The sequence below is a fragment of the Equus asinus genome, chromosome 18 (assembly GCF_041296235.1).
Source record: "Equus asinus isolate D_3611 breed Donkey chromosome 18, EquAss-T2T_v2, whole genome shotgun sequence".
Classification (NCBI taxonomy): domain Eukaryota; kingdom Metazoa; phylum Chordata; class Mammalia; order Perissodactyla; family Equidae; genus Equus; species Equus asinus.
This window is the reverse complement of record NC_091807.1, coordinates 38481878-38496767: the sequence shown is the minus strand read 5'-3', so window position 1 is coordinate 38496767 and position 14890 is coordinate 38481878. Positions and strand designations below refer to the sequence as shown.

Here is a 14890-nt window from a genome sequence, read left to right as displayed (position 1 = left end):
TTTCTGCAGGCTGTGAGCCAGGCCCTGGGGACCAGCCTGAGCAGAAGCTGGGAGGGGAGAGAGGGAGCAGCCAGGGGGCATTTGACAAGGACGGCCAACCTGAGCGGAGCAGAGGGAGAACCAGCGTCAGGTGACTGGGCGAGATATGCTGGGATGCCCCAGGGCTCTGCTGGGAGACGAGAGTGCACTGAGGATCCACAAAGAATGCAGGTGTGGGGTGGGCAGGGGAGGAGGAGCAGTGAGAAGAAGTTTTTGGTGGTACCGGTAAGAATAGGACAGGCAGCTACCTTGAGGGTCTTGTATAACAACCGTACACTTACCAGTAATGGCTACAGGCTAAGACCATAGGTAAGAAACCCCCCACCAACCAGAGGAACGTGATGAGTGGAGACAGAACAGGATGGCCTCTGTGGCCGGGCCTTCAGTCCCACAGCACCCGCTGCCTGCTTGCGGTGCCTTGAGACTCCCTGTCAGCGCCAGCTTGCCACTCTTCCCTCCCAGAGCCAAGGGGCAGCTGAGAGCAGGGGACAGACACAGGCCGGAATGCGCTCATCTGTCCTCCACATCAGGGTCAGTAAGATCTCCCAGGAAAACCTTACAGGCGGGGTCCCCCGGCCTCAGAGCCTGGCGGGCTTCGAGGAAGCTGCAGTTCTGTCTCAGAGTGGACCCGGGAGGGGAGCAACAGCGCCCCAAGGTCACCACACCTCAGGAGGGGGAAGCCGCAGGTCAGCCCACGGAATAGGAGGGAGGCACTGACAATAGGTGATGGGCAGTGATGGGAAGGCAGCTCCAGAGAACCCTCTGTGCAGACCCTCTCAGCTCGGCCCCACTCCACAGAAGCCACTGAACGCTGGCTCGGTGGGAAAGAGGCTCTCATCTTATTAGGGAAGACCAAACCACAGCTTCCTCATTCTTGGAAATCCTGCCCTGGAGGAGACAAGGCCCCGCAGGATGACAGCTGAGCAGGGGTGGTGCTAGGACCCCCGCCAGGCCAGCAGAGGGGCTCACGCCTCCTGCCGCAAAGAAAATAAGAGCCACCGTGGACTCCAGACCTCCCAGGGCCCCGGCACTAGTGAGGAGGAAGAGCCTGTTCCCCAGGTGACTGACGCAGAAGGAACACCTGGAGGGCAGGTGCTGGGGAGCCAGCCGGGAGGAGAACAGGTGATGCGAAGGGCCTTTCCCAGAACTCTGGTGACACTCAAGCTACAGTTGGATGCCACAGGTTGGCATGTTGGTGAGGGAGTCAAAATACCACTCATCTGCTTAACAACTCACTCACACTGGCCATTTTGAGACGCTGCTAAAAGCTGAGAAAATGGTGAAACTGGGAGGTGAGCCTCAGCCCGTTCTGCTCCCCCGGGGGGCCTGCCTCAAGTCCTTGTCTGAACGCTGGCAGACAAGGCTGGCCTGGAGCCTCAGAGCTGCTTGGCTAGGGGGTGGTTATCTTAGAATTTAAAAGGCTAGCTTTAGCAACAAGAAAAAGAAGTGAGAAACTCAACAGAACACGCCTCACCTTCCTGGATGATGAAGCCGGCAGCTTGGAACGCCCAGGGGAAGCTAAAGTCACCGCCCAGCACGGGTGGAGTCATTTGACCTGGAGCACCCCCACCTGGGGCTCAACAGTGGGGAGCTGCCTAGTACCACACGATCCTATTTTGCTTTCAGTCTAATTAAAGAAGTAAATGCCAACTGTCCTCATCAGAATAGCTCGTGGGATTAGAACACCCCCACATTCAACAGCGAAGGCAGCACAGCCTCTGCACCATTGGTGTCATAGTTAAGAAGCCTTGTCCCGCAGGATCTCTATTTTAAAAATCAAGCTCAAACTCAATTAAATAAAAAGTTTGATATGGAGTCTGGAATGGAACAAAGAATCTGATTTTCTGGGGGAACACTTCTCACCTAATTAGGATCTACAGTCTAAAGTCACACTATGCTTTATGACATGACCAGAAAGCAAACCATGGCTAACCAGAAAGCAAACAAGCAGGCGGGGCCTCCCAGGTGTGGCCACAGGACTGGGCGAGCAGGGGCGCAAAGCGGGCAGGCGCTCCAGCCCTGGAGGTGAGCAACGTGCAGGCCTGAGGAAGCTGAGAGACCCCCAAGCACGGGGAAAACCACACACACCTGCCGGGAGGGGAGGCTGCGGCGCAGGGGGACAGGGTAGAAAGCAGTTCAAGAAAGGTTGCCCCAGAAATCAGGAAACAGCCGAAAACCCAGCAAGACCAGGAGAGGGATGGCTAATTGGGGAAGTCTCTACCTGAGAAAGGCAGTCCACTGGCAAGGGGAGGGCCAGCATGACCACATGCCTGCATAGGACTAAGCAACAGCCGCTCTCCTAAGAATGCGCCCCAAAGCCCCCGGGGTGGGTCAGCTCCAAGACCGCGGGTACTTACGTTCGATGAGAAAGAGAAAGCACACTATCCCCATGGCTGCCACGATGGCCCCAGGCACGATGAAGGACAGGCCCCAGCACGTGGACACCCAGTAGCCAGCAATCAAGGACCCCAAAATGTTGCCCACGGATGTGTGGGAATTCCAGACCCCCATGATCAAACCTCGCCTGCAACACAACAAACAAAAGATGGCAAATGACGTCGAGAAGCTCAAACGAGTCACTTGCATAGGACACGCTGCCTGCAACGCGAGAGCTCGTGTAGAAATAAACAAACAGGCAGTGAAGACACTCCTGCCAGCCACAGGACTAGAGGTGTTCACAGGAGAGTCCTGCTTTTACTTAGCCTCAGGCTGTGTAAGTGCACATCTCTCTCAGAGCTCATTTATTCTATGATTAAACAGAGGAAAGAGACCTTTTCCTGAAATTCTTGGCAGGCCCCAAACTTAAACTTGTGCCTCGGCAATCTCAGCACAGTCGTGGGCTGCAATACCCGTAACAGAAGCTCCTGCTGACCAGCCCGGATGGAGGGAGCAGGGCATCGGCGGAAGGCCCCAGGCGGCAGCTTCCCCATCTTGGTTAGTGTCTGCCTCACTTCTCAGCCCTGGGCCTGGCCGCACTGTGCTGCGTGTCACACAGACGTTACAGCCAGATCACCAGAGGTGGAGGCAGCTCTGCTATTGGAAGTGGGTGACCCCGTTAGGACTTGTCACACTTCCATGCACCTTAGAGTCTTGTGAAAGTGTAGCCCTTGCTTCCAAAGACCTGGGGGGGCCCTGAACTCTGCATTGCTCCCAGGTGCCCAGGAGGCCAGGCAAAGCCAACGCTGCTGGTCAGCTGTGCAGACTGACACGGCCTCAACCCGGCCCACCACAGCGAGGGCATCTCCTGGCACACGGCCCCACCTGAATTTCAGAGCCTCAAGTCCCAGAGGTTTCAACCGTCTTGTTTCATAGAGTAGACTAGTTAAAGTGTTTTCTTTTTTCCTGCAATAAATCTAAAGAAAAACTAAAAATAAAGTGGTCTGAGTTTCGGCAGAATCTTTTAAAAAGTAAAAGCTGCTGGAAACACAGCTGCCTGTTCTCACCTTCCTTTTCCAAACCAGTTGCTGAGGCAAGTGACGACGCTGGGCCAGCCGGTGGTCTGCACCAGTCCGTTGACGATCTGAGACGGAGGGCGAGAGAGAAGACTCGCTGCAGGGGGAGCACGGTCCAGGGCCGCCTGCCGCCAGGCTCGCGGGAGCGGCCTCTTCTCTGTTCTTCAGAAGTTTGGGAGCCCAGCTGGGACTCTCAGAAGGGGAAGAGGGCAGAACCCTAGTCGATGTGAGCCTCAACAGCCGAAGGTGTGTTTTAAACAATTTACATACATATATTTATCACAAAAGTAATACATGTCTATTGAATAAATTTTAGAATAAGCAGAGAAAAGAAGGAAAAGAAAATCTCTTGCTAGGAGATTAACTACTGTTAACAGCTTGGGGCCAAGCTTTCTAATCTCTCTCTCTCTTTTTTTTTTTTTTGCTGAGGAAGATTCCCCCTGAGCTACCATCTGTGCCAGTCTTCCTCTATCTCATGTGTGGGTCACTGCCTCAGCATGGCCACCAACAAGTCGTGTCGTTCCACATCCAGGCACTGAAGCTGGGCTGCCAAAGCAGAGTGTGCCAAACTTAACCGCTAGGCCATGGGGCCAGCCCCTGCAGTCTCCCTCTATGCTAAAACTTTTTAGGAAAAAATTTTCTTCTTTTTACAGAACAGTGACTGTACCATAAATATAGCTTATGAGTGGCCTGTTTTCACATCTTGTATCATGGAGAAGGTACTGTTGTTAACGATCCTCTGCAATGAGCATGCCCTCGACCTAGCGCCTGGAGAAAGTATCTGTCCGCTTTTCAAGAGCGCCCTGAGCCGACGTGTTAAAAAGGGATTTAGGAAGGGGAAGTGGGTCTGCTTTAGTCTCGGGAGCACCAGGGGCAACTTTATGAGACAACATGAAACAAGGTCCAGCCTAGTGCCTCCTACGGACCCCCACTGGGGCTGAGCAGCTCTCCAGGGGAGTGTCTGGGAGCCGCTGGTCTAGCCCTGGGCCAGCCAGGCTTGGCCTTCTCTCCAGGAACATGCAGGGACTCTGGGAAATTGATTTTTCCTTCCTTCTAATAGTCTATGTTACTACAAAGTGAATCACTTTTGTAATTAAAACAGCCAAACTTTTTCAAGTCCCATGGCAAAATTTTTAAAAGCGAATCACACACAAGTTGCTTTAATGATTTTATAACACCCTCCTCGGCTATTTGGAGAGCCTCAGAAGCTGAGCACCATTATTTTAAGTCATTTTCCTTTTCCAGTCAACATCTGTCCACAAGGCTGTTGAGGGGCAGAGCCAAGAGTTCAGGACAGTGGGCCCAGCTGGAGGGCAAACCCGCCCAGCCTCTCAGCCTCCACTCCCTTCGAGCACCAGCACGCCCTCTCCTCTCCTCCCTGCCGACTGGCCCTATCCCCACCCTGCAGCTGACGACTCCAAAGTCCTCCCTTCCTCCTGCCCTCACTACATCCCAACCCTCCTGCTCCAGAGTGGTCAAATCTGTCACAGGACAGAACATCTCAAGCTCATCAAAATAAGCGGGCGGGGGCGGGGGGAGGTGGGGACAAAAAATGAGGGCGGGACGACTCGTGAGGGCTTTGAGCTTTGGCCCCCCTGCTGGATAGGGACAGGATTCTTTAAGAGGCAGCTCTGGAATCTAAGGACAACTTCACGGCTGCCGGAAGTTCAGAGCCAAAGAGAGAAGAGGGCCTTTATATGCCAGTGCTGACCCTGACGTCAGACAAGACACAGTTCCGCCCCACTTCCATCATCTGCTGTCTTCTCTCTCTCGGCAGAGCTGGGGACCTGTGGCAAACACCATGTCCAGCTCATTGTGGACACCCCATCCACGGTGAGCAAGGACCCAGACCTTACCTGAGTTACGACGTAGAATCCAAAGCTGTGGATGTTGTAGAAATACCCCAATCCAAACAGGGCAGTAAAGGCGCCACTGGCCAGCATCCCGAAGGTTAGGTAATACCTAATAGGCAGGCGCTCCCCTATTATGCCACTGGGAAAACAGAAAGACAAATGTGAGAAAACAAACACACCCATAATGTAATGACCAGCAATTTCTTTCCGGATGTTTCCACGCTGTTCTCTGAGCTTTTAGAACTCTAAAGCACTATAATTTCCAGGAAGATTTTATCACAACTGTTTCCCAATAGAGTATTGATTAACTAGCAATTGGCAACTGACGACAGCTTTTAAGACTTTTCATTTCTAGTAAAAGCACTAACTGTCAAATAATAAATTTCGAATTATGACTTACATATGATGGCTGCCCACTAAAAAAACAAAAACTTGTCCTGCTAGTTAATCTTGCTTTTATATAAGCAATATTCAGTAAATGTATACAGTGTTTTAAAATTTCAACCATTAAACTATAGACAAACGTCACGAAAAGGGACCACTTGTGCCCTTGAGTAAGTCTGTTGGCCTTCGAGCTGTCCTTAAGTCACCCGCGTTAAGGCTCTGGGCTGGACGGGCTCTGCCGACCACCCCCGCCTGCCACAGGCACTGCGATCTGGTTTAAAGAGAGCTTTTCTTTAGGGGAAGGTCTGAAAGCTGGAGGAAGAGCCCCTACGCCCCTCCTGAACGCAACGTGACTCAACAAAGAGCTGACCTCTTTGGAGAGCTTCCTCCCAGAGCTGGCTGGGGCTCAAGGAGACAAACGCAGGTTAGTGCCTGGTAGGCGGTGGGGCCTCAACGAAGCAGCGCCGGGGCGCCGGTGAGGATGAAACGTCCCCAGTTTCACGCTGGGGCACGTATCTGACAGGCTTCCACCACAGTCCAAGCACACGACCTACGGCCACAGGAAACAGACTCTCTACTGCCTGACAGGAAGTGTCACTACGGAGCAACTTAACACTGCGACTTACTAGGCAAATAAACAACTGCAGAACAATCACAAATGATTGCAAGCCTTGTGGGTCAAAACTCTGTGGGTCTCATTTTCTCCCGCATGATCTTTCTAGGAGTCAGATAAATATGAAAGGGGATGAAGAACGACACCTGCCTGCCGGGGAGCAGTCCTCTGGGAACCATCGCCAAAATGCCGGTCTTTCAATACACCAGAGAGCTCTTCCTTCTGGATTTACCAGACAAGAAAGATCTATCTAGTATCACACAAATGACCTTTTAAAATACGAAAGCAGAGGAAGTAATTTAAAATTATAAACAACATTCCGGTGAAGTTTTAAGCTGAGCAGAAACTGATCACATACAAATTCAAGAGCATTCCAGAGCAAAACGAGTTAACCACTTCAACCTGCTGACTTCAAAGACGAGGAAACACATCCCAGAGGGATGGCTGATCTGCCCAAGGTCACAGAACACACGGCAGAGTCAGACGGGCCTCCTGAGAGCTGGGGCCACCAGCCAGGGCTTTGAAATGTTCTCCTGTGCATGTCTTGCTTGTTATACGACGTTGGGTCCAAGTTTCATCTCTACTGAAAAGTTTTTAAAGAAAAGGCCTAACGGAATGGACGCCATCCCACATTATGTCAGACTCACACAGATACTAAAGGCCACCCCACGCCTGCTTGAACCTGCCAGGAATGACCTGGGCTAATGAAGGTGCCCACCATACCGACTTATCTCATTTACTACACAAGCCATTTCACTAGCCATATGCCATGATGTCACCAGAAGGCCAGGCAAGGCAGCAGTGTACGCTCTTGCTAAGTCATGAGTATACTGTGGGTTTCACACTAGAATTGTGTAATAACCCTCATTGGCAAGTTGCATGAAAAGTTATCTCTGCCAACAAATAAGCAACAATAAAATCACTTTATTTAAACCAGGTTTCTTAACATCTTGAGCTGGGTAATGCTTTGTGGTGAGGGGCTGTCCTGTGTGCTGTAGCATGCTTAGCAGCATCCCTGGCCTCTGCCCACCAGATGCCAGGAGCACCTCCTTCTCCAACTGTGACAACCAAAGATGTCTCCAGACATTGCTGAATGTTTCCTAGGTAACAGAAAGCACTCCCAGCTGAGAACCACGTTTAAATACTGTTTCCTAGTAACTGAGAAAAACACATTCCAACCTTTGGGTCTTCTTACACTATAGATCATTGGTGTGCAGTAAGACTGCAGTCTTTAGAACTCGGGTGCCCCAGGCCCCGAGAAACCCAGGCTCACACCGCACTTCCCTTCAGTGGGGCTCGTGTTCTGCGGTGCACCACACGCTTCAGGCTTCGTATCGGCTATTATTCTCTCATTCATTCGGACAAGTTCCGCAGCACAACACAAGTAGGCAAATAGAGTAAAGCGGGAGCCATCCATTTCATCAGCAGAAGCTGCCTGACTGGGCACCAGCCACCCAGAAGGGCCCTGAGCCGGGGGGCCCAGGTCCTGACGATGCCACACTCTGCGTGGTCTCAGGGAAGAAGCTAACATTTTCAGGGATCCCAGAGAGTCTCAAAGCTCTAAGGATCTCTGTCTCTGAAGAAAAGCCTCTTGGGCTAAAGGACTTAGTCCCTATAATGTTTTTAAACCTGGCTGGACTGCCACAATGCCAGTTTTAATCAGGCAGCCGCATGTCCCGTTACCCACAGAACACCCTCCACCTCCCGAGGTCAGCTCAGGAGGGGTCACAACCTCCTGTAGCAATGCTGGGAACCCACCGTGTCAGGCTCTGTTCCGAGCGTTCCACGTGAGTCTCTCCTTTACTCCTCCTTGCAATCCTACAAGGTAAGAACTATTTCCTCCATTTTGCAAAGGGGACACTGAGACCCAAAGAGGGATAGTATCTTGCCCAAAGCCACACAAGCAAGTGGTAGAGCCAGGATTCAAATCCCAGGAGGGTGTTTCTGGAGTCCACATCCCCAGTGGCCACACCACACAGCCTCTGTGCACCCAGGAGAGGTGCGTTTTTTGGGCTGAGCCGGGCATCCAGGTGGGCTTGCCCACATATACTGTGTAAACTGCTCTGACACTAGGCAGAATTAGTGATCTGGGATGTGAACACAGATGGCGGCCCCTGAAACCAGAGGAGAGGATGCGCTCTGCTGAGCATCACAGGGAGCTGCCAGTACCCTGTTCCTAAGTGACCACATCCCAGCAGGGTCATGGTGTGTCCTCAACATCAGGGCCACGAGGCCATCCACAACAGCAAAGCTCCCAGGATGTCTAAATGTGCTGCATCACGGTCACACGCTGACCGACACAGCACCACACACACGCTGGCTTTCTCTTTATCCTCGTCTCTGAGAAGAGACTGGAAGGTAAGCGACCTGCAGGTGGGCTGGTCTCACGCACTCCTGTGTCCTGCAGCACACTGGACACGCTCTGCACTGAGCGGGCCATAGCTGCCAGGGTCTTGAGAAGGCACCCAGACCTACCTCAGGTACATGCCGATGGCGTAGGCGCAGAGGAAGGAGTAATCCAGGGCCCCGAGCAGCTGCTGGTAGTTGTCCCGATCTACACGGGGAAAATCACAGGAAAGGCGGAGACTGTCAGCTTTCACTAAATATCGGTTCGTGTTCTGGAACGGGGCAATAAAATACAGAACGCCTGCTCTCCAAGTGTGGGTGGTGGACTCAGAGGAGAAAGGGTGGTTCTGAACACAGAAAATACGGCAGCACATCTTCTGTTGGGCTTCTCGACAAAGGGAAATAAAGTCACCACATTTTCAAATAATCACTAAATAAACAGGAGTAGCTAAAATCCCCATTGCTCACGGTGAGCATGTGGTTTACTCATTTTGCTTCATACGTCACACTAGCTTTCCTTCAGCCTCCCCCACCCCGCCCGCCGCCTAGGCCAGCCCCACACCACACCTCTGGGATTTCTCTCCTTTCCACCCACAGTGCATGCTCTGCCAGTCCCAACTTCCAGGCTTGACAACTACAGCCCACGAAGAGACTCTCTTCTCCGGTGGCAACACCTCGGCACACAGGCCCCGTGGAGGCAGAGGCAGCTGAAGGGGGAAGAATTGATGGGACAGAGCTGTCCCTGGAGACGCAGTCACGTTCAAGAACATTGTCAGTGCTGCGCAAACTGGCAAGGCTGGAAGTCAGGCAACGCCAGCCCTGTCCCGGCACTCGCCAAATGTGCAGGAGCCCTGTGGGACGGCCCACTTCAGTAACTGGACAACACGGTGGCTGATGGAGAACTCACCAAACGGGGCCCAGCCGCAGTCAGTCTCGTTGTCTGGGTGCTGGTGAGGGGGGACGTCACCGGCTTTCTGGTTCTGGCTGTTGAATTCGACTTCGCCCTCATTCACAGCAGCACAGTACCTGTGGAGCTCACCCTGGACAGGCATGGGGAGGACAGAACCAGAGGGAGAGGATACCCTCAGGTGAGGCTCAGCGGGCGCCACGCAAGAGCAGCTGGCCCTCTCAATGGCCTTCCAGGGTGACGGTGTTCTCGGGGGAAGCAGGCACCATCCGGGGCAGTCTACATGACCCACGGAATGTCTGCCGTGAGTGCGGTTTCTCGGGCTCTCCTGAGCACACACACAGCACGTACAGGGCCATCTAAAGATGACTGACCACTCAGAGCAGCTGCACAGCTGAAAGCTGACTGCCTGTCATCCTCAGACCCCCCCGCCCAGAATGGAAGAATGGATTTATTTTGCTAGATTTATACAACTGAATACTGCCCAGCAATACAAGAGAGCAAGTTACAGGTCCACGCAACAATGAGGATGAATCTCACAAAATAAGCCAGACACAAAGCAGCACAAATGGTGGGACTCCATTTACGAAGTTCAAGAACAGGAAATGAACCCACGGGAACAGTGATGAGAACTGTGGTTACCCGGAGGAGGGTTAGCGACCGGGCGCGGGGAGCCTCGGGGAGCCGGAAAGGGGCCAGACCTTAACCTAGGCGATCACTACCTGGGTGAGCACGTAAATATTTGCCAGGGTAGACACTTAAGATCTGTGTACTATGTGCAAATCATACCTCAGTAAAATAGAAAGCTGAGGCAGAAGGCCACCAGCCCACCAAGCTCTCCAAGGAACCAGCAAGCAGGGCAGGAGACAGGCCCTCATCTGGGGGCAGGGCAGTGTGTGGCAGGGGAAGATAAGGTTCGGGAGCCCCATGACTGACTGGTGGTGAGAGCCTGGGCGAGGTGTGCCCATCCCTGTCTCAGTGCCCTCACCTGTGGAACAGCTGCTGGGATCTGTGAGGCTGGACACCACGTCTTCAGCCTGCTGCTTGGGACAGGGTGGCCCACGAGAAATGGCAGGCAGTGCAGTGGGGCCTGGAGGCAAGCTTGTGGATGGGGAGGTCTGCCAGGGATGGGGAGGAGTGGGCAGAGGGGCTGTGCGCAGGCCTCCTCCTTAGGGCGCTCCTTAGGAAGAGGAGCTGACACTCCAGGAAAGCGCCACACGACAGCCGGGCCACATCTTGTAATGCGGCAACCTGTATAACAGGTCACTTGTTCCATAACACACAGGAGGCCACAGACGGGACTCCACGCATCTGCCGTAAAGCCTGGTGGCCACATGCATCCCCTCCCCAGATGGCCTCCCACTTCTCTCCTGCTGTGCGTTTTCTGGGTTTTTCGCTATAAGTGGTGCAGATGAACCAATCCATCAGGTGTGAGCGAGGGCAGAAAGGAGGTGTCCTCAAGACCAGGGAGGTAGCCCTTAGGGGCAGCAGGGTCCTGAAAGAGGTGTCCTTTAGTGAGCTGGACCCTAGAGAGGCCGAGGCCTGGAGGGCTGGTTGCGAGGAAAGCTGGCCGCGGAAGGAGCATCTACCCCAAGGTCAGGACACAGAGCAGGGGCAAGGAGTGCCCCCCGTCCAGCAGGTGGGGGCAACCACAAGTCCTGTCCACCACCTTCGCTTTGTGCGCCTCCGGTCTCTTCAGGTGGGAGCCATCAAAGAGGCTGGTCACCTCTGAAAGGCTGCCCTTGTCAGGTCTCTGGTCAGCCTAGGATGGACACCTCCGGATTTTACATGGACCCAGGCCACTGAGACTCGGCACGGCACGCAGGACTCAGCTGCTCTGTGGTCATGTGGCTCTGTCATCGTCACTGGGCTGTTCGGCTATAATTTAAACATTGATCTAAAAAACTAGGCAAGGGCTCCGCTTTACAAATTCCAAGTAGCTATTTGCCAAATCGCTTTCCTCAGCAGGTCTCATCCTCCCCAGGCCGGGCTGGGTCATCTCGGATTGCTCAGGGGCCCTCCCCTGCTCCTGCCTGAGCCCAGCGCTCACCCACGTGGCTGTGACTACGACCTCAGGATGGAGCCCCGGGGAGGCCCACCGCCCTTCCTCTCCGTATGAAGCAGGCATTCTCAGCATCTCCTGCTCTCGGTTTCATGCCTGCCCCATCATCACCCTCGGAGGTCAGGCGTTTCTGCCCACCTTTCCTGCAGCTCCTCATGGAAGCCACGTGGGCCAGACCCTGAGGCTTCACCGATGCCATCCACCTTTAACCCAGAAAGCCTCAAGTGGGCTGGGAGGGAGCCAGTGAGCAGGGCTAGAGTGGGGTTTCTCCTGCACGCCTTACATGGAAGCAAGAGAAAAGGAATGCTGTAGACACTGTTTCAGATGGGATTTTCATGTCATCTTTCATCATCTAACATTCCCAGGGAGGAACCGTCCATGAGAAACAGAAAAGATTAGAAATGACCCCTTTTTGTTTCATAAATGAGCAGAAATGATTTTCTGTTTTGGTTGGTCCTGTGATGAGAGGCGGCCTAGCATCCTGGCCAGGGACTTGGGCTCTGAGCTGGGATCCCGGTGGCACTGCTGGCTTCCAACCGTGGCCAAGTCATGTGAACTCCCTACCATCAGTTATGGAGCTGGTACAATCCGGCCTGTCCCAGCGCTGCTGTAAAGATCAACTACATGTGGAGAGAGCTCCTCTCCAGGTCCCCAGCCCTCGAAAGGGCTCAGCGACTGGCAGCTGTGAGTGTGGGAGTCCACCCGCACAGCAACTCCACTCAGCCCCTGCCCTCATTCGGCTCCTTTCTCTCCCCAGCCCTCCTCTTCCATGTTAGAAATGCAGTCTCCACCCCTCAACCTGTCGAAAGGCTGCACCAAAAGCAATACAAGATTATTACTCCGGCGTAAAGGGTTCTGAGGATAGTCAAATAGTCACGTGTTCGTTTTCCACAATGCTGCTATATTGTAATATGTCAACGAACTTTATTCCCAAAACCTGGTGTTTAATGGAAAATCAAGGATTAATGAAGCTAAGATCAACTGATCAGAAAACCCCCACAAGATTAACTAATTCTTATCATGAAAATCATTCACGGGGAGCTAGACGTTTGCATTCATAAAAGCAGGCTCCTTTGCAAACGTTTTACACAAGTGCCTTTCAACAGGTAACATATAAAGTTAATCCACGTGTTACTCCAGGCAGTTATTAAAAGTCGATTAATCAAAAGAGTGCCTGGCAACTGAGGAAAACGTTTGTGAAATGCCAAAGGAGGAAGAGCAGAATACAACATTCTAGGTACACGATCCTCACACTTATTTAAAAATGTCTAACACACAATGGAACAGCAACAACAAAATAAACAGCAAAACACCAGATGGATTGGAAGGTGGGGAGTGGGAGAAGACAGGCGTCAGCAGGACGGAAGAAGAAAACAGCCATGAAGTCACAGGGCAATGTGTGTAGGGGAGGGGCGGGGCCAACAGTGGGACACGGGGCATTTGCACTCCTCTCCTTTCCACAGGCTCCCTCTCCCGCCTGAGCCCCTCCGCCAGCACTGGGCAGCAGAAGGGCATCCTTTGCACGATGGGCAGGCAGCTGGAGCAGGAACGTTCTTTCCAAAGCCCACAGTGGAGCAGACTGAAGCTCCGTGAGTTCTACACTCGACAGGTCCAGGCCGTCACTTAGGCACAAGTATCTTTTATACGAATGGACATTTAATGAAGACTCCATTCTTTCAACTCGGAGCCTTGGCAACTTCACATTGAGAAACTCTCCTTTCATTCACTCATTCATTCCAAAAATAGGGGTTGGGGACCTCCTGGGCTCTCAGCCCTGCCTGGCCCTCAGGCTTCAGAGCCGCTGCTGCTTCTCTGTAACTGAGGCGGCCCAGGCGGGAATCTGCAAGGGGTGCAGAAGATGCCGAGAGGCGACCACGGGAAGGGCAGGATGGTCAGAGCGGGGGTGCAGGCCTCATCAGCAAACCCAGGAGAGGGTCGTGTCAGTTTCACGCCGCCTCTCACGACACCTAGTGAGAGCTGAGTGTGTGCGCACATGTGCACGTGTGTGTACACGCGTGTATACATAATCCATATGAACTGGATGTGTTTGGTAAACTTTCTATGGCTCATCAGGTTGTGTGGGTCCATTTATTTTAGCTCATCCTTTACACTCCTTTTATGAGGCTCTGGATTAAAACAACCCTCCAAAGCACTATCCAAAAGAAGTCCTAGAAGAGAAATGACAGTTTGGTGCCTGCTGTGGTCTAAATGTTTGTTTTCCCCAAATTCATATGTTGAAACCTACCCCCAAGGTGATGGCATTAGGAGGTGGGGCCTTTGGGAGGTGAGTGAAACCCTCATGAATGGGATTAGTGCCCTAATAAAAGGGACCCCGGAGAGCTCCCTCGACCCCTCCACCATGTGAGGACATAAGGCAGCGGCCATCTGCAAGCTGGAAGAGGGCCTTCACCAGAGCCCCACCATGCTGGCACCCAAGCTGGGCCTCCCAGCCTTCGAACTGGGAGTAACACGTTGCTGCTGTTTACAAGGCACGCAGCCTCTGGTATTTTGCTATAGCAGTGTGAGTGGATTGAGGCAGCACCCAGCAGGAAGATGAAAGAAGCTGTGCCCGTTTACAAGAGCACGTGGATGTGGTCAGTTCGTCTGAGTCAATCACAAGTGCCACAGAAACGGAGCGAACGCCACAGGCACATGCGAACATTACCCACTCACAGGTACACCCAAATACCCAGGGATGCGTTCCCGTCACTGTTTGTTTCTGGAATCAATCTACAGTGACTTATGTATACCTTACGCTTACTCAAAATACCTCCTGCAAATCTTTCCGAATTGACTGGATTGGCTCTAATTAATTCTTTTTAAGTAGTTGCACATACCACAATATGGATTTGCCATAATTTATTCAAACTTTCACCTGCTGATTACGTTCACATCATATCCAGCGTTTTTTTTCCTTTCTTTTTTTATTGCAAACAATGCTATGATAAAGATGCTTATGCAGACACTCCTAAGTACAGGCACTTTTATTTTTTTATTTAATTAATTAATTTATTTAAAGATTTTTTTTTTCCTTTTTCTCCCCAATGCCCCCCCGGTACATAGTTGTATATTCTTCATTGCGGGTCCTTCTAGTTGTGGCATGTGGGACGCTGCCTCAGCGTGGTTTGATGAGCAGTGCCATGTCCGAGCCCAGGATTTGAACCAACAAAACACTGGGCTGCCTGCAGCGGAGCGCGCGAACTTAACCACTCGGCCACAGAGCCAGCCCCCAGG

The 14890-nt window shown here is 52.6% G+C and overlaps 1 protein-coding gene across 8 annotated transcripts in view; it reads right to left on the bottom strand.

Annotated features, from left to right (window-relative positions):
- SLC37A1 (solute carrier family 37 member 1) overlaps positions 1-14890 on the bottom strand; it is a 79611-nt gene that overhangs the window by 35792 nt on the left and 28929 nt on the right. For all 8 annotated transcript variants that reach the window (XM_014839252.3, XM_070488935.1, XM_014839251.3 and 5 more), the window contains 5 exons: positions 9595-9727; positions 8817-8895; positions 5348-5483; positions 3483-3559; positions 2397-2563 (listed from right to left, as the gene is read on the bottom strand). In XM_014839252.3, the coding sequence (XP_014694738.2) occupies positions 2397-2563; positions 3483-3559; positions 5348-5483; positions 8817-8895; positions 9595-9727 (592 nt within the window). The remainder of the gene's footprint in view (positions 1-2396; positions 2564-3482; positions 3560-5347; positions 5484-8816; positions 8896-9594; positions 9728-14890) is intronic.